Source organism: Callorhinchus milii, unplaced genomic scaffold (assembly GCF_018977255.1).
Source record: "Callorhinchus milii isolate IMCB2004 unplaced genomic scaffold, IMCB_Cmil_1.0 Scaffold12, whole genome shotgun sequence".
Taxonomy (NCBI): domain Eukaryota; kingdom Metazoa; phylum Chordata; class Chondrichthyes; order Chimaeriformes; family Callorhinchidae; genus Callorhinchus; species Callorhinchus milii.
Genome location: NW_024704753.1, coordinates 3,356,581 through 3,383,917, shown reverse-complemented (window position 1 = coordinate 3,383,917; position 27,337 = coordinate 3,356,581). Strand labels below are relative to the sequence as shown.

The 27,337-nt window shown below is 45.0% G+C and overlaps 1 protein-coding gene across 1 annotated transcript in view; it reads right to left on the bottom strand.

Moving 5' to 3' along the window:
• cntn4 (contactin 4) overlaps window positions 1–27,337 on the bottom strand; it is a 267,986-nt gene that overhangs the window by 180,985 nt on the left and 59,664 nt on the right. The window contains exons 3-4 of the mRNA XM_042339601.1: window positions 24,329–24,455; window positions 17,365–17,540 (exon numbers count right to left, since the gene is read on the bottom strand). Coding sequence (XP_042195535.1) covers window positions 17,365–17,540; window positions 24,329–24,455 — 303 coding nt within the window. The remainder of the gene's footprint in view (window positions 1–17,364; window positions 17,541–24,328; window positions 24,456–27,337) is intronic.

Sequence of the window (27,337 nt, the reverse complement as noted above, 5' to 3'; positions counted from 1 at the left end):
TGATTGACCTGCTGCGAATTGCCAGTAATTCGGTGTGTCGTTCAACTGTTGACCGTGCAGGTAACTGTTGTGCAGAAGAAAGATAGAGTTACGTCGGCGGATAGGACCACGGGAATTTACGGGACAGACGGAGATTGCTTTGGCACATGAGCCTGCTCTGACGCCCTGAAAGAAGCACCAGTTCAGTCCTGTTTCTATGTGATCCGAGACCCTCCTACCTTAAGCGGCTTCCGTAAGAAAGTGGAGCTCCCTTTCAAAACCCAGCCACAGTAATGCAGCGTAAAGTGGGTTGTGATAGAGGGAGAGTGTTTGCAAGGAGAAAGCAGTAAGTGGAATGAAATGCAGTGCGAGAGAGACGTGGTTATCAGCTAAGGCACTCCATCACAAGTGAACGCATTGGTGTCAATATACCTCACGGGGGGGGGGGGGGGGGGGGGGGGCTTTAATGACAGCACTAAACAACGGCTGCATTTCATGGACTGTTACATCTTGTAATAAGGTGATGGATATGGGAAGCTTGCCAGAAAATGCTCTCAATGACTAGCTACGCTGCTTTACGCTAGCCAAACTCCAAGCAGATACCCCAAAGCATACACTCTGCTTCTCCCTAAACTTTGGCTCTTGCCAGCCAACCTGGGCCAAGTACTCTCTGGGATTAACCAGGGAGAGAGTGTGCATTCCATTCCAGATCCAGGGAGGGTCCTGTGAATAGTTGGTATATGTGAGACTCTCAGGCTGGTTTGGATACCCTTCAGCATGGATTTCCACCTGTATCAGACACCAGGCTGACCCGCCAAAAATGGCAACATCGCAAAGAAAACTCCTTTGGAGGTGCAAGATCTTGCGGCGCAACTTGAAAAGAGAAGTGAGTTTCTCCCGGCGTCCTGGCCAACAATCCCATCAGATTAAATTGGTTGGTGACTGCAAGGCCTGTTTCCAGGACATTGCAGTCCTGTAGCTCAGTGGTTAGAGCCCACGCCTCGCAAGCGAGAGACCTGGGTTCGATTCCCGGGCAGGGCGAAATGTTGGGCAAGTTTCCTTACTCCACACGCCTCAGTGTACCTAGCAGTAATTAGGAACCTGGTTGTTAGTCGATTGGCGGATCGCTTTTCCGGGGATAATAATGACTCCAAAACAAACAATAATAATTTGGTCACTCAATCCACGACTGTTTGTGGGACGCTACTGTGCGCAATTGGCCCAAAAATATACAGTCAAGTCATTTCACAGTATATTTTGTGGAGCGCTTTGAGACGTCTAGAAGACGTGAAAAGCGCTGTATCAAATGCAAGGAATATTATTATTATTGGTGTTCTCAAATTGGCTGGCCGCATTCGCCTGCAAAATGCACAGTCATTTGCATACCACAGGAACTTTGTGAAGCGCTTTGAGACGATTGATATTATAAACACTGCATCAAATTGATATGTGGAAAGAGCGGGGTAGGGGACTGATCGGGTGGCTCTTTCAAAGAGCCTGCACAGGCATGATGGGCCAAATGGCCTCCTTCTGTGCTGTAATATTCTGTCATTTTATGAAATGCAACACTTCACGTTATACCCACCAGGGCATGTCTGGTGTTATACTGTGTCGTGTACTCTGAGGTAGTTAGCGAGCACAGTGTTAGCAAAATCACTTCTTAACGTGCCACAAAGAACAGTTTTACTGATAAAAGATGGACATGATGATAGGATTTAACAGTGAGATCAGGCTGTGATAAGATTGCGCTAAGATTACTGTGATAAGAGGTGCGTTTCAACACAGGAATTGGGTCTGATACATCAGGAAGCCCTGTGAACACCCAGTGAGAAGCTTACACAGTGTTGTGAAGTGATTGAGGAGGCAAACAACAAGCTCGGAACCCATCACTTACAGTAGTCGGGCTTCACTGTCTGTGTCTGGCTCTCTGCTTTCAAAAATCACCCACGGACTGAAGAGAGGTAATCCCATCACACATAGGCAGTCGGAATCCAATACAGGGATTTACTGAGGCATTTCGGACATGTGGAATATACAGGCGCTTGTAGGTTACAGCGGTGACCAGTTAGTATCCACTGTCAGACAGACAGATCACATGTAACCTCAACCTGATTGAGCAGACATGTGTTACGTTACTTACTTCTGTAAAAAGTAGACACGGGCGGTTTAAAAGCACAGTCGCAAGCAACAAAACGAGCATTAGCCAATATGCTGGTTACATCAGGCCAAAGTGACTGCCGACACACAGTATTCTCCAAGTTGTAAACTTTTATCTCAAGTCTCCATTATTCAGTGGTCTTCCTCTCAATATTTACCAGCAAAAAATAGCCTCTGTTCTTTAGCCGTGAAACAACATAAAACTTGCCCTTGTGGAGTGCCTTTCAAATACGATGATTGTCCAAATGGTTCACAACAAGAACTACAACAACGTGTATTTATACAGCTCCCTTCACATCGGCCGATGTCTTCACAGTGGCAGGGTTGGAAGCCGTGTAGGGAACAAAGGGGGAAGGGAAGGAGAAGATGACCATAAGGGTAATCAAAGAGATTGGCTTTAAAGTAGGGATTTAAAGACAGATAGAGATGCGGCACAAAAGGAAGGGAGCAACAGGAGAGAGTCCTAGATGTTAGGAGAATCTGATATCATAGAGCAGATATAATAGACATATAACAGATACCAATGGCACTAAAAAGGTGTGAGGAGCTAGCAAGACACCAGAAGAATAGAGGGTAGCCCAGGAGACTAGCACTGGAGGAGATTCCATAGATAGATATGGGGCAACAGGTGGAAGGATTCAAAAGCATCTTAAAGTCTGGAATCCTGGGTGGGAGTAGGCGGAGGTTAGCGAGGTGGGAAAACTAGAAATGTTCGTGGAGAGAGCTTGACGTTGCAGTCCACTTGATATTTGGGGGGAATACTCCCGAGTTACGATTACGGTAGAACAAGCGAAAGGAACACCTTAACGACCAATTAAGCCGAGACGATGAAAAGTGATTGTGCTGTTAGTGGTGAACACGGTCCATCACACAGACACAAATGCCAGGTTTGTAAATGTTAACGATTCTTTTGAATGCTTCCAGATCGCAAAGGCATTAAGTTGAGCCGAGTTCTAAAAACAACAGGAGATACAGAGGCATTTTGTTTATATGTACGAACAGCGGTGAGTGACTATCCCAATTTTTTGTGAGGGATTTCTCAATGAACCAGCCTGCTGTGGGCTGTTGAAACTGGCATATTATATTTCATCTCCGAGGAGAAAGACCTTAATGAGTTTCCCATTTGGGCTGCTCAGCTGTCGTTCAGGATTTCCGAGTAAGTTTTGTATTTCAGCACACTCAAGTCAGCAAATAGTAAAAGAATTTGCCTAATGGCTCTATAATAATGTAAGCTAGACTTCTGCTGCGTTACGGTTTTATGATAACATCTCAGCTGTCATTCTGAATGTCAGACACTTGTCTGCACTTTGCTTCTGGTGACCTTTAGGCGCACTTGTACATTTGCGGAGAACTAAAAGGGAGCGTGGAAATGAAATAGAAAGAGATAATTGATTCCGCTATTTAATGTGGCGGCAGAGAAATGTAATTTAAATATCACTTTTCTTCCGTCTAAAGTTCAAATCAAGTATGATTGAGCAATTGTTCTGAAATGGTTGAATTGAAAGTGAGATGGCATGGGATGGGACGGGAAGGGGAGCTTTTCATGAAAGGTATATTTTATTCATACCATGGCACAAATAATCTATTCGGATCATGGATGAGGATCCAATTACCTTGAAAGTTAATAACCCCATTCGAAAGAGGGGAGCTTCTCCGTGTGCTCCAGTCAACAATCCTCTTGGTAAATTGGTCATTCAGTTCATGGCTGGTTGTGGGACCTTGCTGTGTGCAAATTGGCTGCAGTGGTTGCTTTTTAATGACACAATCACTTTGCTTGACATCCAATTACCCGTAAGACTCTTTGCAATGTTCCCGTTACTATATCAAAGGCAAGGATGGTGTGCAATAAGTTATTGGGTGAGAAATAACCATTTGTTCCGTCACAAGGCATGAACATTATTATTATGTTAATTTATTAGTCTGCCTATTAAAAATAAACACAGTCACTGTACTTTGCAGTATATCTCGTAAAACATCCTCCCGACATGAAAGAAGTTATTATCCAGTGCAAGGGTTGCCATCAATTCATTTGGACTCTGGTGCTCTGTTACTATCAACACCAACATTCTCGAAGATCTGTGAGGCCTATTTTGGGGTATTTCTTAACGGGATTCCTTAACGTCCACAAGGGAGGGAGGGAGGGAGGGAGGGGAGGGGGAGGGATGGAGAGGAAAAGAGAGAGATGTTTCGCCTCACGGCCAACCCGCCTTTAATTCAATTGTGTCGCCTCTGATATGAGAACTGGCTGCTGCTACGCAGAACGCCAGCCAAACGAGCATTTGACCTTCTGGCCCCTGGCACTTGTGACCGCAGTGACGTTTCTCTGTCTCTTTCCTCCCTTCCGCTCCCTCCCACTCTCACACTCACGCATTTTGAGAAATTGTCCCACACGTTACCCAGGACTCACTCGCGGAAGAATGAAATCGCTCAATTTACATCGGGTCCAAGTTTTTTTTTTAAAAAAAAGATATAATTGTCTTAAAACCCTTTGTTGTTCGGAAAGTAGAATGCAGTACAACTTCCGTTGGAGGACGTCACAAAGTGCTTAGCAAGACACACCGCGGGGTGTAGTGGCTGTGTATTTTGTAGGCGTAAACATTTCACTCATCAACCAAATTGGTACTTACTATATTATATCCACGGCACTTGATCTGCGAATTCATGTTTCATTTAGGGGACCAAAAGAATTCTTGGCGTCGAGCTTATTATGATTTAAACAGTTTTTAATCCCTCGGAGACCGATGCAGTGTTAATGAATGGGTTATAAATTTATTATTATTTCAGAGAATGTCATTGAAATTCAGATTGTTGGATTGTTGTCAGTGGAAAGCCATCAGAATTGTCTCTCTGGGTCAAGCTTTGCGACATTCAGAAAATGACCTTGTTGGAAGTATTTTCGTCGTTCCCCCCCCCGCCCACCCCCTTACGAACCAGAGAGTCCAGTAATTATTAATTTTATCAGCTTTAATCTGGTGCCAATTGCCTGTCTCGGTAGCTTGACAAATTTAATATTGATTTCTTATAAATTAATAGCTGTCGCCCTAGCTTCAACGTCAATGAAATTGACTGCTCTCAACCGGCCACCATGTACAGTCTGAGCTGTGGATATCAAACCCTGTTGAATCGTGTTGGCGGACGAGCAAGGTGACAACAACAAGTTGCATTTATGTCGTGCCCTTCAGAGGAGTGGCGGGGTTTTGCCACTGAGCAAAGGACAAGGAGTTGGGGAAGTTGACCATAGGCCCTGTCGAAGAGGTTGGTCTTTAAGGTGGGATTTAAAGGTCGATGAAAAGACGCTGAGGTGGAGGGACTGAGGCAGGGAGTTCCAGAGATTAGGAGCAAAGTAGCTGAAGGCTGCCACTGATGGTAGGAAGGGGTTTTGGGGTCGTGTGGTAAGGATTGTGTTAGCTGAGCGATGGGAGAATGGTCAGCGGAGTAATAATAATAATAATAATAATCCTTGCATTTGATATAGCGCTTTTCACGTCGGGAGGACGTCCCAAAGCGCTTCACAGAACACACTGTAAAGTGAATTGACTGTATATTTGTGGGCGAACGCGGCAGCCAATTGCGCACAGCAATGTCCCACAAACAGTCGTAGATTGAAAATGACCAATTTATTATTGTTTTGTTTTTTGAAGGGATTATTATTAGTATGCTTAAGTAATGCAATGAGGAAGTAGGGTACAAGCAGGTCAGGGAGGAAAGTGGCAGGGCGTGAGGGTATCTGTACGAGAGGGCGAAAGCAGAGACAGGCTAAATATTAACATGTAATGGCCATATATCAATAGTGGCCTTCAATGCAATGACTTGACCTTGTGATGAGCCGCGGACTTAAGGTCTCGGACCGTGAATTTGGAATCTGTCTGAATTGCGCTATTCCAAACCTGCTCACTTTTTCCTCCTGTTACCTAAGTGGGTATTTCTTGATAAACACTGCAGGAAAGCAGCGTGTTAGATGGATTTGAGTACACAGAAGGGAATTATTAACAAAATGTTTTACCAGCCTGCGAACCCGTTTTATTATTTTCGCTTTATGAGTTGCCAGGGCGACAGGTTGTAATTGCTGTAATTGTTAATAATTCCTCCAAATTGATTCTATTTCCAGCGCGGAGCTGTTTGGCTCAGCTGGCTTGATATTGCCCTAGTTACTCTTTTCACAACTGGAAACCAAGCATTCACCACGCACACAGACACACATCCACAAAGGTGCCAGGTTTGGAGCTGACTTGCTGCGTACGCTGGCTGTTTTTGCCAACCAAAATGAGGAAGAAATTGATGCATCCTTCGATAACCTACCCAAATGGAGTCATAAAGAGTCCTGTAGCCCAGTGGTTAGAGCATTTTGTCTCGTAAGCGAGAGACCTGGGTTTGATTCCCATCAGGCGGAAAGAGGGGGGGGCAAGTTTCCTCACCCCACACGCCTCTGTTTACCTAGCTTTTCCGAGGTAATAATTCCTTCAAAAAAAATAATAAATTGGTCACTCGATCCACGGCTGTTTGTGGGGATGCTGCTGTGCGCAATTGGCTGCCGCGTTTCGCCCACAACATATACAGTCAATTCGCTTTACAGTATGTTCTGTGAAACGCTTTGAGACGTCTCGAAGACGTGATAAGGCGCTGTATCAAATGCCAGGGTTATCATCACAAACAGCGAAACAAAGTGCCGTTCCTGGTGCAAACAAGCACTCGAGAGCTTAAAGTTGACGCTGTTCTTGGGCTGCGATTTAAACCAGTCAGCGAGCAAGCAGGTGGGACATTCAGTAACAGTGTGGCTCCGCAAACACAAGGGACGGATCTGGGATTCTATCAGCGTTGCACAATCGTAAAATAATTGCTTAAACCAGCTGGAAACAAATGGAAACTGGCTCCCCCACTGCAGCGATGGGTCCCATTTGAGTCTCGTCCTGGTGTGAAACTCAGGCCTTTGAACGCTGAGCGAGAACAAGCTTTATGATCGGGGGTGTGGGGTGGGGGGGGGGGAGAATCGCAAATAGGCTCTTTTTAAAATTAAACCAGTTTCACTCCATCGGGGTTTATGCCACTGAGGGCGAGTGTGCACAGGAGAGCGCTCACTCAGAGAACTTCATCATCATAATAATAATTACAATGATAATCCTTGCATTTCACACAGCACCTTGTCGGCTGCTTGAAACGTCACACAGCGCTTCACAGGATTCGCTGTGATAGGCCGTCAACCTGATAGGCGTTGACAGGCAGACGAGTGCGAGAGTAATGCAAACACTAACAACACACAGATAAGGAGCGTCTGGAGTGAATCACTGTTATACCGAGACGTTAAACCGAGGTCTCTGTCTGCCTGTTCGGGTGGACGTTAAAGATCCCGTTGGCGCTATTCGAAAACAGAAGGAGATTCTCCCGCTGTCCTGCTCAACAACCCATCCTCCCTCCCCCACCCAACAACCCCCCACACCGATAAAATTACCCGTTCGCTTCGTAGGGACATTGCTGCGTGCAAATTGGCTGCTGCGCTCGCCACCAAAAACACACAGTTACTGCACGTCACAGTAAAATCCCGGGATGCGCTTTCTATCAACTGCGACAGATTCTGATTACAGACATATTCCATTCCCTCTGACGTGCGATCCCTAATCAAAAAGGGCCGATGGGCAATTTCGCCAACCGCCTGAGCTGCGGTTCCTAAAATCATCCGTTCATACCCGAGCAGGGGATCGAATTTAAAACGCCACCCAAAAAAAACAGCACAGAGTGACCCATAATTATTATTTGCTTGCCGCAGCCTGGTATTGCTAATAAAACAGTTGTTATCTGAACGTAAGAGCAAGCAGAGAAATACTCATTGAATTTTTTTTTTTGGGGGGGGACAGGGGTGGGTGGGTAGAACATTGCAGTGTTTCTGTCCCTTCCGATCACAACTTGTCTCTTAACAAGCTGGAAGCTGACAGGAGTAAAGCTTTAACCTCCTTCTGTAGTTCCAATTATACCCTGGAAGTATTCCCACATCCACAGAAACAGATTTGTTATCTGTTCCTTCCTGCCAAAGCCTTTTCATGCATTTAAATCCTTCCTATTAACCCGGGAGAATCGCAACCAACGGAGCCCATTGTGAGTCTCAAGACCCCATAGATTTAGGTGTTGCTGCAATTTTAGAGATACTTTTCCTGAACAATTTATATCTGACAGGAATTTTGCCTCGTATTTACACCCTTCCCACACACACCCCCCACATTTTCTCTGGCAATGGCATTGTTCAGCACCTCTCCTGGATTTGCAGGTTTATTAAAGAGAGCGAGAGAGAAAGTGAGAGAGAGAGAGAGAGAGAGAGAGAGGAAAAAAGAGAGCGAGGGGAAAAACAAAACAAAATGAAGGCAATGCCATTGGAAACCATAGTTGCAGAGACGAAATAGTAACTCGGATTGAAAGCTACATTCATTGCTCACGAGGGAAGCAGACAGGTACATTAAATATAGAGGCTTGAAGGGATGTTGGGGTTAGGGTACGGCAGGGCAGTGGGATTGAATGATCAGCTCGCTCTGAGAGCAGTGGCAAGGAAGGAAGGAATAATAATAATAATAATCCTTGCATTTGATGTAGCGCTTTTCACATCGGGACGACGTCCCAAAGCGCTTCACAGAAAACACTGTAAAGTGAATTGACTGTATATTTGTGGGCGAACGCGGCAGCCAATTGCGCACAGCAATGTCCCACAAACAGTCATAGATTGAAAATGACCAATTTATTATTGTTTTGTTTTTTGGAAGGAAGGAAGGAAGGAAGCAAAAATATGTGCTCTCCCAACACACGGTCAGTCAGAGACATGAGGTTGAAGCACCATCACCGTTTGGCACAACTGATACCTCCCAAATACAACTGGTACCCACAAGATCTACAGTCAATTCATTTTACAGTATACTCTGTGAAGCGCTTTGAGTTAGCAAAGATCTTGTTCACGCCGTGATTGTTGAACAGATTATGGCTTGAACATGTTTTCATTCAAAAAGAAAGGTTTATCGCCCTTTCGTTTGCCTTTACTTACTCATTACAGATGAACGGACTGAAAGACAGGACTCCGCACGCACCAGTGGTTTGTAATGAGATACAAGGCTACCTGGGCGTGTGGTGGACAGGCTCCATCACCTTACTCATCAGGATCCCGAATGCCCATTTACATCGACAGAAAGGAGTCAATCTAACCTCATGTGTAATCAATCTATCATTAGCTTCTGTGTCCAACGCAGCAAAAGGTGACTGTTATTGTTAACCTTCCACGCCTCATCTGACTCCATGTACATTGGGCTGTCATTAATCAAGCCGGCTTTCTTAAAGGCAAACTGCATTGTTCTTCGTCGCCACATAATAATGATCATAATCCTTGCATTTGATGTAAATGCCTTATCGTCGTCTCAAAGGGGATAAGTTTCCTCACTCCACACGCCTCTGTTTTCCCAGCAGCAGGTAGGAACCCGTTGTTGGTCAATTGGTGACTCGCTTTTCCGGGGGTAATAATTCCTTCAAAATAAATACAAATAAATTGGTCACTTCAACCCACGTCTGTTTGCGGGGACACTGCTGTGCGCAATTGGCTGCCGTGATGCACCCACAAGATCTACAGTCAATTCACTTTACAGTATACTCTGTGAAGCGCTTTGAGACGTCTCGAAGACATAATGAGGCGCTGTACCAAATGCAAGGATTATTATTCTTACTATTGTTTGCCAAGACACCAGGAGAAATGGTTCTCTTTATGAATAGATCTCCGGGATCTTTATCATCCATCAGAAAGCCAAACAGGACCTTAATTGATGTCTCATCCAATGGATGGCACCTCCGCCAATGTAGAGTTCCTCCCCCTCCCCAAGCACTGCACCAGAGCATCAGCCTAGAGCCCTAGACCGTACAAGTTCCTATGGGGGGGGGGGCTCTTTGAACCAAAAGCCTCAGAGGCGAGAGTGCTACCGACCGAGCCAAGTCGACATCTAAATTGCTTTGTGTTTTTTTTAAATGCACTTTCCAACAAAGGTCTGAAATTATTGCAGCAATTTAAAACGAGTACTGATAAAGAAATCTGAGCCTGAGTCGAGTCACATGAATGCAGAGCGAGGATGGATCCCAGCGTGTACATGTTTTGACTGTAACGCATGGTATTATGACAGAAAGTCAATTATAAAATCTGATTAAAATCTGTTCAAGCATTTTTCAAAGCATTGGAGGTACCAATTTAGTGCTCATGGATGGATGGCCACCATTTTGCAACAGAAATCTCAGTGTCTCCAGTGACTGGATGGAGGGGGTTGTGGGGGGGTGGTTGGGGGAGAAAGTTACAAAACAACAGGGGAAAAGCAGATAATTGCAAATAGTTTCTTGGGGGAAAAAAAAAATTGCGAGTCTTTGTAAAATATGTTGGTTTTCAAAAAAAAGAATGGCATATTTTTCTTTTTACTGTTATTCAGTGATGCACCGCGGCAAGTCATGGTTGCATGGGTGTCTGTAGGAGTGACTAGTTTTAGAAGAAAGCAAATGGGACTCACTCTCTCTCTCTCACTCTCTCTGCTCCACCTTTTCCCCCCACCCCCCACACAAACACACGCACTCACACATGTGCGCACTCACACACCATCACCAACCAACCTCCCGGGGTAGTTAGAGCGACATTGCATTTGCCTTTTAGAAGAAAACCAGCCTCATCAATCAGTCCCTGGGAGCTTTGGTAAACATTATGCGGCTTACCACAACATAATAAATGGAGCAAATGCGGAGTCAGTGCCGTGCAATCTGTCCACTTCACTGGGATTCCTCACTTGGGGAGCTCCACCTTCAGTCCAGCAGTGAGTTCAACTATTTCCTTGGACTCAGACGCACACTCAGCTCTGCTCTCCTGAGAGCAAAGTTCGAATGGCAAGAGCCATTCATCTAACAATAATAATCATAATCCTTTGCATTTCATACAGCGCCTTATCATGTCTTTGAGATGTGACAAAGCACTTCACAGGATATACTGTATATTTTGTGGGCGGTACGAGGCAGCCAATTGCCAATTACAATCTCCGTGTAACCCTGAACTAGTGTCAGCCCGGCTCAGTTGGGGTGGCGATCTTACCTCCGCATCCAAAAGGCTGTGGGTTCACAAGATCACTTACTCAGCCCTGTGTCTGGGATGAGGCAAATCTGAAGCTTCAGTGCAGTGCTGGGGGGGTGGGAAGAGAAGAGGTGCTGTTTTATCGGTTGAGACACCATCCTGAGATGCCATCTGCCTGTTTTATTAAGAACATCCAAGATCCCACGACACTGTTCGAAAAGAGGGGAGAGTTTCTCCCAGTGTCCCAGCCAACGCGTCCTCCAGATTAATTGAAAATTCAACAAAACTAGAAGTGTTCTCCATTGGCACCAATATTGTTTCTGTGTTCGTGCTTTGTGCTAAGTGACTTTCCTGGCACAGGGGTACAAACAAACTATTTAGCTACTGGTGGAAATAATGTAAAATCAGGCCCACTGTCTTTGCTAATCTGCAGTAATTGCAACTGTGAGTGTGATTTATTACAACCAGTTTCTTGCTGTGCTGTGCGGATGAAGCAGAGAATATGATTTATTAGGGAAGAGCCCAGCTGTCTCTCGTTCTGCCGCTCGGCGTTTGACTGAAGACTGCGAAGCCAGAAAAGGGGTTCCAGTTAAACGCAGCCTTCACATCGCGCAGGTGTATTTCAAATCGGCCGAGGAATAAACAAGTTGCTCAATTTTATCGAACTTTTTTTTCCCCTGCGGTTTGATTCGCAACCGTACCTCAAAGGAAGCGTTTGTGGAAAGCGTTGTATCTGGTGGCTTTTGCAGGCTAAATCCCGATCAATTTAAGCCAGTAAGATGCTGCATCCCCTCCCCAAACACTGATAGAAACCCATTCTGTTCACCTCCCCGGTACTCTGCCCACACGCACATACACACACACACCTTAGAGTTAAGAGCAGGGAATTTGACCAAACAGTAGAGCATCAACAGTGTAGGAAAGTTCATAACAAAGAGGAACCGAACCGTTGCTTATAGGGACGATGCAGGTCTAGAACAATCAATACTATGAAGCTGGTGATTTGCCACGTAAATGAGGGGCATACTTTGTGAATCTTACATGCTGGACACTAACGCCATAACTTCCTTTCAAATGCCAACCACAACAACACAACAACTTGCATTTCCGTAGCCCCCGCCTCGCGCAGGGCAGCGATACCGAGCTGGAGGGGGAGGGGGAGATGACCACAGGTACTGGTCGAAGAGGACGGTCCTCAGGCGTGACCTGAAGATGGGGAAGGAAAGGGCAAGGCGGAGGGATAGAGGAAGGGTTTTCCAGAGTTTGGGGCGTAATGGCTGGAAGGGAAGCCACCAATGGTCACTCACAATTGTGCAGGACAATTCTCTCTCCCGGAGACCCGGCTAACAATCCTTTCTAAATAAAATTGATCGTTCATCTTGTGGCTGTTTGTGGGACATTTCAGTGTGCAAATGGACAGCCGTGTTCTCCTACAGATACACAGTCACTACACTGTACAGTAAATCCCGTGAAGCCCTTTGAGTGCATCCTCCTGACGAATCAAATGCAAGGATTTTTTTTTAGGGGCCGCTTTACTTTAGTAAAGTCAACGAAGAGTTTTGCTGAACAACTGCAACAAGGAAGCAAAAGGCGAAATACTGCAGATGCTGGAAATCTGAGGTACAAACAGAAGTCGCTGGGAACACTCGCTCAGCAGGTCAGGCAGCATCTATGGAGGGAGGAAAGCGAGTTAACATTTCAGGTCGATGACCTTTCGTCAGAACTCTCGTTTGATGGTTCTCCCACACAAACAGAATAAAACCTTTTGAAAACAGTGCCTTGTGCCCAGATTTGCCAAACAACATCATTTTAAATCCCCATCAAACAGACGAGAGGTGACCTTCTACTCTGGAAACATGGTTATTAACAGTCCCAGGTGACAAGCGTTTGGGAAGTCTCAACACAGCTCCTGGGAGACAGAAGTGAGTAGCGTAAAACTCCTTTGTAATTTGACACGAATTGGCACTAATTGGATAATTTCACTCACGCAATTCATTTGGATGACTACATATTCAATGCGGTTCCCACGCTGGTGTCTGAAGTCAGTTCCCCCCCTCCACCCCCCCCCCCCCCCCCCACCCCCTCCTTTCTGAAACTTCGGGGGCTCAAAAAAAAGCATTTACAGAACAGTAAATTGGAGTTCTGCAATGTGTCGAACCTCACTGTATTCTCTGGGCAGCTAATGTAAGGCACTGTCACTAGGTAAGGAAAAGCTATTACAGGGATTTTTTTTTGGTCCAATAACTTGGAGCCTTGTAATCCTTGATTAGATGTCAGCCTGGCTCAGTTGGCAATGCTTTGCCTCTTGAGTCAAAGTGTCTGGGTTCAAGCCCCATGTCTCACGTAGGGATTTGGAGTTTACAGTCTAGGGTGACTCTCCAAGAAAAAATCCCCTACAGAAAAGCGACCGTTGACTTTGTGGCTATTTGTGGGATATTGCTGTGTTGTAAGCCGGCTGCCGCATCTGCACTCAAAATACACTTTACTTTAGCGTAAAATCCAGTTGAGCCCTTCGAAACATCCTCGTGTTGCAGAAGGCACTGGATAAAAGGCCAGGGTTACTATTAATATTACCGTCAATGTTGTTTATTCCCTCAAAGTTTCTCTCGAAACCCGCACAAAGATCCTTTTTATTTGGGGGTGTGGGGCGGCCAGCCTGACATTTGCCAGTGAGACAAGAGCAGAAAGTAATAAAGAGAATAGTGATGGAGAGAGGCTCGAGTTATAAATAACTGAATTGACCAGGGACATGAGTGATTGGTACTGCACAATAGATATGAAATCCAGGGCAGAGAATTGATCGGAACTTTGAAGGAACATAAAATACGCCTCAAAGATAATGAAACTGAGGATACTGAGACATTGGTCTCAAGGCGAAATACTCTTCTGTGAATGTTTTAAGCATGAATGCAATGCGTAATATGCCAACGTGTCAATAAGAATGGAACTTGCTCTTCAACGAAGCGGATTGTGCGGCATCTGTGTTTAATAGCAGCCAAGACACTGGTTTGTACTAAGGTGAATGGTTTGTGAACAGACTGAATCACGTGTTACATTAAATTACATGTGAGATAAGCTAGAGAGCATCAATCTATTTAAGAGAAAACTTGATGTGTACATGAAGCAGAAGGGAATCGAGGGGTGTAGGTGCGGGGAATAGTGGGGGAGAGGGGAATAGAGGGGTATAGGAGAGGGCATTAAGATCACTTGGGTAGCGAGATACCTGGGTTCAATTCCAGGCAGGGTGAAACCTTGGGCAAGTTTCCTTACCCCACACGTCTAATAATAATCCCTCCAAAATAATACAATAATAAATTGGTCATTTTCAATCCACGACTGTTTGTGGGACGCTGCTGTGTGCAATTGGCTGCTGCGTTTCGCCCACAAATATACAGTCAATTCACTTTACAGTTTATTCTGTGAAGTGCTTTAAGACGTCTAGAAGATGTGAAAAGCGCTATATCAAATGCAAGGATTATTATTATTATTATTATTATTATTAGGATCGATGACTCAAATGGTGTTCGACTACATAACTCAATGCACAAAGTCTCGGTTTATCTTTCTTCAAAACCACCAAAGGGTTAGAGGCCACATCCATTAAAAGTCATCATCGACATGAGTGAGAGTTCTGCTGTATCTGACAATGCACTATTAATAGAATATAGCAATACAATCAATATAATCGAGGGAGCGCTCACTCCATTCCAGACACGCGGAAATCTCTTGTGTGTAGGTGATGTAAATATGCGGAATTCTCAGTCTGGTTCGGATACTCTTAAGCACTGCAATGGGTTCCGTAAATGTCAGACTGATCAAAAGGGGGAAAAAAAATGGATCTAACAAAGTCAATGAAAGCAACGATTCTCTTGGAGCCGCTATTGGCCTTCGCAATACACTCAGGCTGCGAAGTAAACTGAGCGAATGTCTGAGCTAACGCTGTTCAGCACGAAAGGGACTGCCCGAAGCTGTCTTTGTAACAGGTTCCCGAGGGATTGAGCTGTATAGCGCTGAGCTGCCATCAGCCATGAGAGGGACTGAGCAAAGATCAATGGGGGGGAGGTAAGCAAACAGGTTTTACAACAACAACTTGCACTTATATAGTGCCCTCCATGTAGGGCAGCGTCTCAGGGCGCTTAACAGTGGCGGGGGTTCGGGGGATGGCCGTAAGCACAGTCAAAGAGGAAGGTTTTCAGGTAGGACTTGAGAAAGAGGAGGGGGCAAGGCAGAGGGATTGAGGGAGAGTGTTCCAGAGTTTCGGGGCGTAGTGGCTGAAAACGCAATCTCCGATGGTGGAGCGCCTGCGAGGGACGAGCAGGAGGTCGGTGCCAGTCAGGTGGTGGAGTAGGGAGTGAGGAGGTCGGAGTGGTAGGGAGGTATCACAGAGTGAAGGGATTTGAACATGAGTGAGGATCTACTGTGGATTAAAGGATCCTCTGGAGTCCTAGCAGACTGCATGGGTTGGATTAGAATGGTGATAGTCCCACATTTCAATGGAGCCACTGGCCAATGTTTGCAAAGCCCGGCAGAATTATTCAGAACTTTATCTGGACATAAAGACTTCCCATATCTTAGTTATAGGTCTGGAACTCCCTGACTCGATGACTGTGCCTTGCTCGTCTTCAGGTCGAGTCTGAACACTTTCCCCTTTGACCGTGCCTCCAGTCACCTCCCCTCTCTCCTCAGCTCAACGTCAAACTGAGCCACAATTCAGCGCTCCGAGAAGCTACCCTCCCATTAAGACGCAACATAAAAGCAAGTTGTTGTTACGGTTGGAAGGAGCTCCCAGGTCTACTTAGCCTCCTGAGAGGTCCTGACAGTGAGACAAGCCTCAAAACAACCTCCCCTCCCCACCCCGAGACTCCACCTGTCCAAAACCTAGCAGCAGATGTAAGCTATCTCCAGAATTCCTACCCACTTGGAAAATCTCATGAGTGAATCCCACTTGACTCCAACGATATTCCATTGTACAAGGTGTCCAAACAGCCGTGATCCCATTACACTGTCTAATAAGTCTTAAGGAAATGATGTTTTTTTTACATAGATAATAGCGTAGACTTTTTGGTCACCCTGCAGAACTCAGTGATCGCCTTCGTCCCACTCATGATACCTTCAGTGAACCCAATGGGACAATCAGTACGGGTGAAGTAAGACACAGACCAGACCAGAACGAATGTCATTACCATTGCCGCATGGTGGCACACTGCCTTGTGTTAAGCAGCTTGGACTGGGAAAAAACGCTCATTCATTTTATGTATTCAGGCTGTGAAAAGTGCTCCATGTCCTTCTAGAAGTAATGAATATATCTTGACATTTTTCAATGCCTGATCACAGCGACTCAAGCTTCTCTGATATTTCGGTTCACTCACGTCAATTAAAGTTACATCTGCAAAGTGGGAGCGTGTTTAAAAAAAAGTACATTTTAAGTACACCTATAATTACGAGGAACAGCTGCTCAATTAATCACCAAATAATGACTGCAGTCTTGTAACGCACGTCTCCTGCTCGTTTTCCACACCGACTCCGCAATTTTTGAGCAGAACGTCAAATACTGATGCAGGTTTACTGCTGCTCGCAATCTCACCCAACTGTTTTGCGTACCTGCTGTTAGCTGGAAGTACACCTACAAAATACAGTCACTCCACTTTACAGCGTATCCTGCGAAGTGCTTTAGGACGTGCTTCTGACATGAAAGGCGCTGTACCAAATGTAAACATCGTCATCAGGTTCGCAGAAATTAGGGCTGTCCTGAAATCGCCTAAACCTAATCTTTGTTTCCAACGATAAAGCAGCCTGAATTACACACTCCAAACCAGCAGCGGCAGGAGCCTCGAGGCCTGAAATTCCACCTAGTCTTAGCCTGGGAGAGCATGTTCACACGATCACAAGTTTAGTTCAACACATTCTGATCTCATCCTTCCAAAATACTCAACAGTCACAGCAACAAGCCGACATTAAAATCCTGGGCTCAAGTATCCTTCCTGGTAACCTGTTCCAGTCATTAATTACCTTCCTTTCTGTAGCTCTTACAAGAGCCTCTTGAAAACTTGCCATATTCTTAAATACTAAGAAGACAGATCGAGACCCGGGTGGAATCTCTTGCCCTTTGTGTGGGGATAAAATAATAATAATAATATTATAATAATACTAATAAAAAGCTGAAAACTTACATGCAAACTGAAGCTTTGCTTCTTTGCTCATGATTGTGCCTAAGGAATTGGTTGCAAAGCACTGGTACGTTCCATAGTCCTGGCTTTTAATCGGGTTAGTTATCAGCAGGCTCCCTCCGACCAAACTGTAGCGGTAATCCAAGTTTATGTTGATGTCCGATCCGTTTCTTTGCCACCTGCAAGACAACACAGAATGTATTATTCTCCAGAGAACCACAGAAACATCTAATAATAACAAGAATCCTTGCATTTGACAGAGGGTCTTATTGCGTCTTTGAGACGTCTTCAAGCGCTTCATAGAAATATACTGTAAAGTTTAGTGACTGTGTGCTTTGTGGGTGAAACGCGGCAACCAATTGAGCACAGCAACGTCCCACAAACAGTCATGGATTAAGTGACCAAATGATTATTATTATTATATTCAGATTATTTCCAGTCTAGTGGAGAAATGGTTCAATGAAGAACGAGCAGTTGGGACGTGGATAAGTGCTGCCCGTGACCACTGAACTTTTGCATCGACAACCTCATTGCTGTCTCGATTTAGTTAAGACATCAATCTTTTCGGAGAAATTGTTTTTTTCATTTGAATGCTCCAGCGAACCTTCATTTAATAGCGTCAAGGCGTGGCTTGCTGCACACATCGATTGCCAGCTATTAAAGTTAGCTCTGGAATCTAAAGAGGACCATCACTGTTCGGCATTACTTTTGAGACAAACGGCTGCATCGTAATTGAACAACCTCTTCGGTGTCACAGAAATAATATCAAGCAGGAGCAGAACAACGTAGAAACATAGAAACAGGAGGAGGCCATTCAGCCCCTCGAGCCTGTTTCGCCATTCTATAAGATCATGGCTGATCTGTACCTCAAGTCTAATTACCCGCCCTTGCCTCATATCCCTTAATACCCTGACCTAACAAGTATCTATCCACCTCAAGTCTCGAAAATGTGAATAGATCCAGCCTGACAAACCCTGTAATTTCGAACGTTCACTATCACTTGTGCGAGTTCCCTCTTTTCTCTCTCGGTTTCTCATTCGGGTTAGTTTTCTTTTTTTTAACCTTTGCTGCATTTTCGTGATTCTCAAGCTCATGGGTGTGTGTGTCCTTACTCTACGCTCTGAGCTGCACTCAACGCGAAACCTCACTCCTCACTTCATGCCTTCCCTCATAATTCATTGCCAAGTCTCGCCCCCAAAAAAATGTCTGCTGCCAAGTACAAATGAATAACACACATAAAGTACACGTAAACCCTTTGTGTTCTCTGCCTCGCTCTTTCTCTCTCTGTTGTGACACACCGTCACTCACAGATATCACAACCTAAGCACTAACAACCCCACCACAAGCGCCATCGGTTTACTCATCCAATCCCTCGACATGTCAAGACAAACAGGTTGGGTGGGTGTCGGCGTCAGTCCTGTGAAGCGCTCTGAGATGCCGTCCGGCGCGGAGGGCGCTATATAAATCCAAGTTGTTGTTGTTGTTGTACTGTGTGTTACTCCCCCACCACGCACACAAGCTGTGATCGTGAAACCTCACTGCTCACGTCAGATGACGTTCCCACTTGGAAGCTGACGGGGGGGTACTTTCCAATTCAGAATGAGGCAACGGTGAGAAGCGTCACGGTATTTGCTTCACACCTGTGCACATTCCAGTTGAAATCATGATCAGGTGCACGCACGCTGTTTGATTCATTCTCCTCCCGAAGCCTGTGGCGTTCAAGCCAACTATACGGATGGTCAAGCCTGTGACCTTCCAGATCTGCAGTGGCTGAGTTTGACACCAGTGACTCAATGGAAGTGGTACAGGGATGGTCTTGTTTACGTCTGCAGTACTCTGGATCGGGAGGGGAGAGGAGCATAAGTCAGTCTGAAATATATGTGGAAGTACCTGTTCAGTGCTGCTACGCTCGCCTGTCCTATAAATAATAACAATCCTTGCAATTTTATATAGCGCCTTATCACGTCTTCGAGATGTCTCAAAGAGCTTCACAGAATATATTGTAAAGGGAATTGATTGAGTATTTTGTAGGCAAAATGTCACTGCGCTTTACAATAAGTCCTGTGAAGCGCTTTGATAACATTCGCTCGACATGAAAGGTGCTGTATCAAACGCAATCGCAAGGATTATTATTTTTATTACCTATTATTCTAGACCTTTGCAGGCAGCACCATATCAAACTGGATTTATTGTGAGGAATGAGGAGCACTCAATCATAACATAATGAAGAATAATATACTTCATGTGCACAGCACAAGATTTCAGCAATGACCAAGATGTTTCCTTGCTATATAGGTCTGGTTTTATGATTGACAAGACTCGTAATGATTTCTGATTGATTAAACTGGCAACTCACCTTGAGGTTTTGCATACATGAGGAGGATCCAACTTATTGCTGTCATCATTATAAAACTATCAGGGGTCCAAGTCTGTATCACACCACTTTCTGTGGAGTTTTTTTTTTAAAAAATGTCTGTTTTTAAAACATTTAAGATGGAGTTGAGACTTTCAACCGAGAGAGATTGATGTTCGACTTCCGAAGGAGAAAGATGGAGTTCAGACTTACAGTGGGGGAGAGATTGAGTTTAGATGGGAGACAGATGAAGGTTAGACTTATGGCCAAGGTTAAAAACAAAGCTTTACGATGTGGCAGCCTGCCCGGTGTATCAGTGATGTGTCTTGCTTACCCATGCAGAGTTCTTTCATCAAATGCAAAATCAAATGTCTCCCAGCTTGTGGCCTGCAGTTAGTTAATTATGAGAGAATTGGTGTTGGAATTAAAGTACCTTTCATGGCACTCTATCTGCAACCCTATTTCCGTTCTACAAAGCAACTCCAGATGTAGCATTGCTGTGGGCGAGGTTGTTGCTGGCGTAAAGCAGCTGCGCTGAGGAGCTTCTGCATCAAATAACATCAACACCTCTCAATACAATCCCAAATTACATTTGCATAGCACCTTTCGCGTCGGGAGGACGCTCAGAGATTTGGACCCGAGCGGGGTGGGATTAGGGCGTGGTGGGGAGGAGGGTGGCCGAAGGCACGGTCAAGTAGTCTTAAGTAGTCGTTGTAAAGTGCAGTGACTGTGTATTTGCAGTCGAATGTGTATTCGCACAGCGATGTCCCACAAACCCAGCCACAAAGTAAATGACCAATTTATCTTTGGGGGAGGGGTGGGGGGGCGGGAGTGGGAGAGAATGTGCCACCTACAGAGCCAGGTGAATACCAGGCTGCTACCGTCTGACCAGGCAATATTGAGCTCCGTTCAGGTATATCCGAACACCCACTGTGCCAGAGTGACATTCCATTTCCCCTTATGATCCAGCCAGCCTCACACAGCCAGATTACCCAATTAGCGCCAATTCATGCTGCATTAAAGCTGCACAGTTTGCAATTTGGATTCCCATTAAATTTAAATCCATCTCTAAAAATAACTTACCTGCAAAAAAGGAAACGGAGGAGCCCGGGCAATGTGCAACATTTACTTGAACTAATTTTGCAACCTCTCGCGTCTCGTGCCCTTTTGATGAGATGCGATTCATGTAATTTTTTTTCATATCGCAGAGAAGGATAATTTGTTTTAATTACAGCAGCTCATAAAATCTAATTGTATTAATGACATTCATACAAGAGGGTGTTACACGGTGAATATTAATTATTTAGTTCGCGTAATTGAAAATTACCGATAGCGCCTCTTTCAAATAAATTCAAAGTGTCGGGGCAAAATAATTCAAATTTCTTAAGCCACGTTACTCAAAATTAAATGATATTATCTTTTCTGAATACTTGCCGAGAAAGTGCGTAAAGATTTGATTTTAATCACCGGAACCGCTTTATTGAAGCAAATTGCGCTTCTGGTTTGTTTGAATTATTCCGAGCTTTGCGACATATAAAAACCTGAAGCTAATGTGTCACTGTCACCGCACAAAATGATTGTAAGATCAGTGTAGTGTGCCCTTTGTTTACAGCGCATGCCACGGGTCGCATTATAAAACATGATGGATCTGTGAGATGCTAACTTGCTTGTGGATATTAGACAACATCATTCTTGTGGTTTAAAAAACACAGGTAAATGGTAGGATTAATGATCGAAGAATTCGTCTCAATGATTTTTATAACAAAGTCCCACTCCGAAGATTTGTCATCTTTTTCCTCTCTTCGCACAGTTGTACGGGCACTTTCGATGCAGGACGCTAACTTTTTAAAGAATATGACCTTATTGTTTCACATCATGATTCAGGTGTCAACCTGACTCTGACCTTTGAGTCACAGGCGGCTGGGTTCAAGGTCCCATTCCTGGGCTTAAACCTCACATAGTCGAGGCTGAAGAACCTGTACAGGGCCTGGGGTAAGCACTGCATTGTCAGAGGTGCCGTTCTTCAGATAACAAGTTAACCTGAGGTCTCATCCGCCAGTTTGGGTGGATGTTTAAAGCCCCACAGCACAGTTCGAAAAGAGAAGGGGGTTTCTCCCGGTGTCCTGGTCAACAGCCCCCCTCATTTGGTCATTTGCTTCATGGCTTTTTTTGGACATTATTGTGTGCAAGTTGGCTGCCACGTTCGCTCACAAACGCACAGTCACTCCACTTCACCGCATATCCTGTGATGGGCTTTGGGTCGTCCTCCCGACGTGAAATGGTCTGGACCAAATGCAAAGGTATTGTTTATTTTACTGCTGTGCGCCAATTGACTGCTGCATTTGTCTGCAAAATCTACAGTCACTACGCTGGACAGTAAATCCCATGAAGCGCTTTGAGACGTCATGAAAGTGCTGTACCAAATGTAAGGATTCTTATAATGATAACTCCTCGCAGGAATTTGCAGTTTGTGTCCAATTATCGGCACAATCTGCTTATCCACAATGGGAGCCAATCTCAAAGCAGCTATTCGGGTCTCTGCTGTATTCACCTGAGAGCAGTAGCTCCCAGTGTGGGGAAGCATGGTACTAGCTGTCGCCACAAACAAGGCATTTAATTCCTTATGTGATAAAGCACTTGATTTCCGCGAGGCTAAATTAAATTACTTTGCATTAATATATCTTCATGATCACGTCACACATTACATCCATAATTCAGAGACCTATTATTGAGTCCCGATTCTTCTAATGAGCCCTGATCTCGAGATAAGAACGACAGAATGGAATGAGAAGCTCCGAGTGTATTATCAGTTATTAATCTATCTTGTTCTGCTGATGTCTAATCCCGATGAATTCTCACAACACACCTGTTCAGTTCCAACCCACGCTCTTACTTTCACTCTCCTGCTTGCGTCCCCACTCAGGCCTGCTGTGTAAACAGCAAATTTATGAAAATAATAAAGTAATAATAATCCTCGCATTCGAGGCAGTGCCATTCAAGTCGAGGGGATAACTCAAAACGCTTCACTGTAAGGTGCAGTGGCTGTATTTTCTTGACGGGTAACGTGGCAGGCAATTTGCTCACAGCAAAGTCCCACAAACACCCACAAAGTTGTATCAAATGCAAGGATTATAAGGATCACAGAGGGGGGGTGGGGGTAGGAGAGCTCGCCCTTTATTAAAAAAAAGCGACTTAAAAATAAATTACGAAGCCTGTATCATTTTATTGGGAGAAATCAAAATGGTGAAAGTCCGCGGCGATAGACCGCAGTGACATTAAACGGATCGATTTGTTGGTTTTGCTGGAAGAATCTTTCACACGAGCGCTTTGTCATCGATCATTTTTAATGGCAGAGTAAAGCCCCGTCCTATTTTCCCGATCAATAGTAGTGCGAAAGAAAGGGGCCTATTGAGAAACACATCGCATTACAATACGGGAGACATTCATCTTCACATGAGATCACATGTCTCCGATGTGCGTCCAGGGATTATCCTTTGGGTGATTAATTTTTTTTTTTTTGCCCGAGTTATTTTCGGGACATTAAGTCCTACTTGTGATCACTCGGCATCACAGTAATTCACTTGGGATCACCTGCGTCGCAGCAGTTTGTGCCTTCGCTTCTGCTTCTCTCCTGAGAAGTTCACCGATTTCACCACGCCGCAGAATGAATGAACTGTTTCGACCGCATCAATTTACGTTGGACGCGCAGCGCTTTTCGCGTCAGGGGGAAACGTCTCGAAAGCGTTCCGCTGGGCGTCTCACAGCCCTCGAACGAAGAGCCCGAGCTGGGGCGGGTGAGGGAGGGCTTGTGAGATGGTCATCGAAGGTGCAGTCGAAAACATTTTCAAGGCAACAGCGACGACTTGCGTTTAGATAGCGCCCTTCGCGCGGGTAGCGCCCCCGAGCGCTTGGCTCCCAGACGCTACAGGTTAAGAGGAACCTGAAGGCAGGTTAACAGGAATCTTTTATCGTAAGAAAATCCACTGCCTCTCCCACCCTCCTCTCTCTCCCTCCCTCTCTCTCACTCTTCTTCCTCTCGCACTCTATGCTTTCTTCTCTCTTTTTCCTTTCTCGTGCTTTTGTGATCTCTCTCTCTCTCTCTCTCGCTGTTTATTTTCACGTTCCACTCTCTTTTTCTCGTTGAGACCTGTCTCTCACCTCTCTGTCGCCCTAATAACCTTCCGTGTGTGTGTTAAAAAAAAACTCTCGAACCTCTCCCTTATTTTCTTTGTTGATGATTTTAACTGGGTTGCCCTCTAGTTATTGACGCAGTGACCAGTGGTCAGGAGCCCCTCTGTGGCACTGCATTAAGCGATGGTGAAAATTTCCATAAAGTGCCAGTAAAAATCATGGCAGACGTCAAATAGTTAGAAAGGGCAGTACGCCTGAACCCATGTTAATTAGTTATCCATTAAGTCTGATCCCAAGCTTGGCGCTCTTTTTAATCCTTATTGAATAATTACTTACAGCTGTAGCATTTAATGGTGCTGTTATCCATCCCCCAGCAACACATGCATACACAAATCATCTCACATCTTGTTGACCCTTTTAAAGGAGACACCAACTAGCTTTTCCAGTCAAAACCTATTGACGGAGACAGTGCAGTAACCTGACCTGTAATGTGGTGCTGGGTTTCCTCTTGCTTCGCAGTTCAGCATTGCCTTCTTCTCTGTTAAATCCACAGGGAACACAGCGTCATTTGGCTCAAGGATGAAGGCTGGTCCATGAAGCTTGCCATTCTCTGTGTCAATAAGAAAACAGAAACAGTATTAAGTTCCACGCTGAAGGACGGTTGCACAAGGGTGCTGTCAAGTCATGGAAACCGCTGATAAACCATCGAGACAATGAACTCGCAACCAGACCACAATTACCTCACTGACTGCAAACACCCCAGATGAGGAGGGAACAGTAATCTTTAATATTGTCTGTGTTATCGTTATAATGTACTTGTCCTTGCACTCCATCCCGCACCTCCTTATCCCCTCCCCATGTCGTTGAAATACCTCAAAGTGCTTCACAGGAACTACTGTGAAGTGCAGTGCGTGTATTTGTAGGTGAATGCAGCAGTCAATTTGGACACAGAGATGTCTCCACAAACAGCCGGGGGAGAATTGTCAACCCGGACATTCAGGGAGAAACTCTCTTCTTTTTTCGAATAGCGCCATGGGATTGTTAACATTCACCTGAATGGGTCACAGGCACTTTTACATCTCATCCAAAGGACATCCGAAGCAACAACACACAGACTCTTCTAAACCTATATTTGTTAAACCAAAGGCAAAACATGCAAATAGCTTGGTGCCATGAAGGGATGAGGGTCGGGTGTAACTATGAGAGGAAGGAATTAAATAGGCTGAAGGGTTTTCTAAATCCGAATGTCCCATGTGAGCCTCCGAGAAACTTCTTTCACATATTCACTGGCACAGGCTTTGGCAGGAAATGATGACAAGTAGATGTTTTAATTAACAACTATGATGCTAATTAACACAAGCGTTGATAAGAGTGATCAGTCGTTGATTAGCGCATTGACTGCTTAGGATGACCCAGACAGCAGAGCGAGCAGCATACCAACTGTTATGAGCTTGGTGATTGCAATTATGATCTCAGCAGATAAGTCAGAGCTTTGTGAACGTCCTCCTGACATGAAAGGCGCTACACAAATGCAATTTGCCATTGTTGGCACAAGTCTTTGGGAAATACACATAAAGCTAAGTATTCCTTCCCTCCCTCCCTCCCTCAATCCCTCCGCCTTGCCCCCCCACTCATTGCTCTCTCTTTTCAGATCAGATCAAGGCATGGCGCAAGGCCCTCTTCTTCGACCGCCTGTGCCTTCGGCCACCCTCCTTCACCTCCCCTCCCCACCTTCCACCCCTCCTGATCCCAACTCCCAGCTCAGTTCCAAATCCCTGACTGTCCAGCACCTTGACCTTACATACATATGTAATTTCGTATTGTATTGTATCACACCTAAACATCTTCCTCTTCGACCGTGCCTACACTCAGCACCACTTTCTCCCCGACCCGGCGAGGTTAAGCACTCCGTGATTTTCCCCAATGTGATGGATGCTGTGCCAATGCAAGTTGTTGTTGTTGCTGTCGGACTCCAAACTGATTGCAAGTTCGCCGAAAACTAACCAGAAAATGTTGTCAGAAGGTTCCTTTTGCAACAGAAACAATATTGCCTATGTGAAAGAGTTGTTTAATTAAACACTGGGCCACTTATGGATTCAGCCATGGGATTTCACCTTTGGCAGGAAATATGTGACTTGCCAGATATTTTAATTAAACACCTATGATGCTAATTAACACGTACGTTGATTTGTAAAGTGACCAGTGTATGACGAGCCATTGACAGGACCCCGGGGCGAGTATGTTGCTGTTTCGCGACATGCTTCATTATCTTTGTGTCAGACTCTGGCCACACACTGGGCTGCAGTTTGGTGGGGAACGCTGAGATCTGTGCGGCCACAATTTTCACAACAGTGGTGAGAGCCCTCGGCTTGCAAGCAGGAGACTTGGGTTCGATTCCCGGGCAGGGCGAGATGTTGTGCAAGTTTCCTTGTTCCACACGCCTCTGTTTACCCTGCGGTAAGTAGGAACCCGGTTGTTAGTCGACTGGTGGATCGCTTGTCTGGGGGTAATAATTCTATATCAAAATGCGAGAATTATTATTATTACAGCCAGATTCTGGGCATAACCATTGTGAAGAATGTTGGAGGATCGGTGGGTTGGGCCCATTCCCAACACACTTAATAATAATAATAATAATCCTTGCATTTGATATAGCGCTTTTCACGTCGGGAGGACGCCCCAAAGCGCTTCACAGAACACACTGTAAAGTGAATTGACTGTATATTTGTGGGCGAACGCGGCAGCCAATTGCGCACAGCAATGTCCCACAAACAGTCGTAGATTGAAAATGACCAATTTATTATTGTTTTTGGTTTTTGGAGGGATTATTATTAGGCTCTGTGTGGAGTAAGGAAACTTGCCCAAGGTTTCGCCCACTGCCTGGAATTGAACTCAGGTCTCTCACTTGCAAAGCGAGTGTTCTAACCACTGAGCTACAGGACTCCACTTGGACACATTTATGTGCTAATCAACAACCGGTCCTTTTTTCTTCAATTAAAGTATTAAGTTCTTACAAAAGATGCATTGCACAGTGCGATTTTCACCCCGTATATTACTGCACAAGCAAATACCCGATATCTATAAATCGCACAGTGCAAGTCCATTCCTGGCACTTAATAGACATTGAGACGTCCTCCCAAAGTGAAATATATTTATTATCAACTAATGCTTTTTAAACCGTAATGGGTTTCCGCGCTGCTTAATAAATGTAACTAAATGTGTCCAAGCAGCATTAGACTGTACAAATGTTAAATACAAGAGGCTAAAACTCATTCAACTCAGCAACCAGCTTTCCTGTTCTCCTTCCACCCAAAGACTGATGGCAAGAGATCACTTGCAGATATTAGCTGGAGTTGAATGTTCTACCAGTCTGCGGCTGCTCAAATCTTTACCCTGCAATGCCATCCTGCGCCTGTTCTCTGGATTTCCATCCCAGACTCCCTCTAACTCGTCCACCTCCTCCCTACAGTCAAAGTTGTTGTTGTTGTTGTT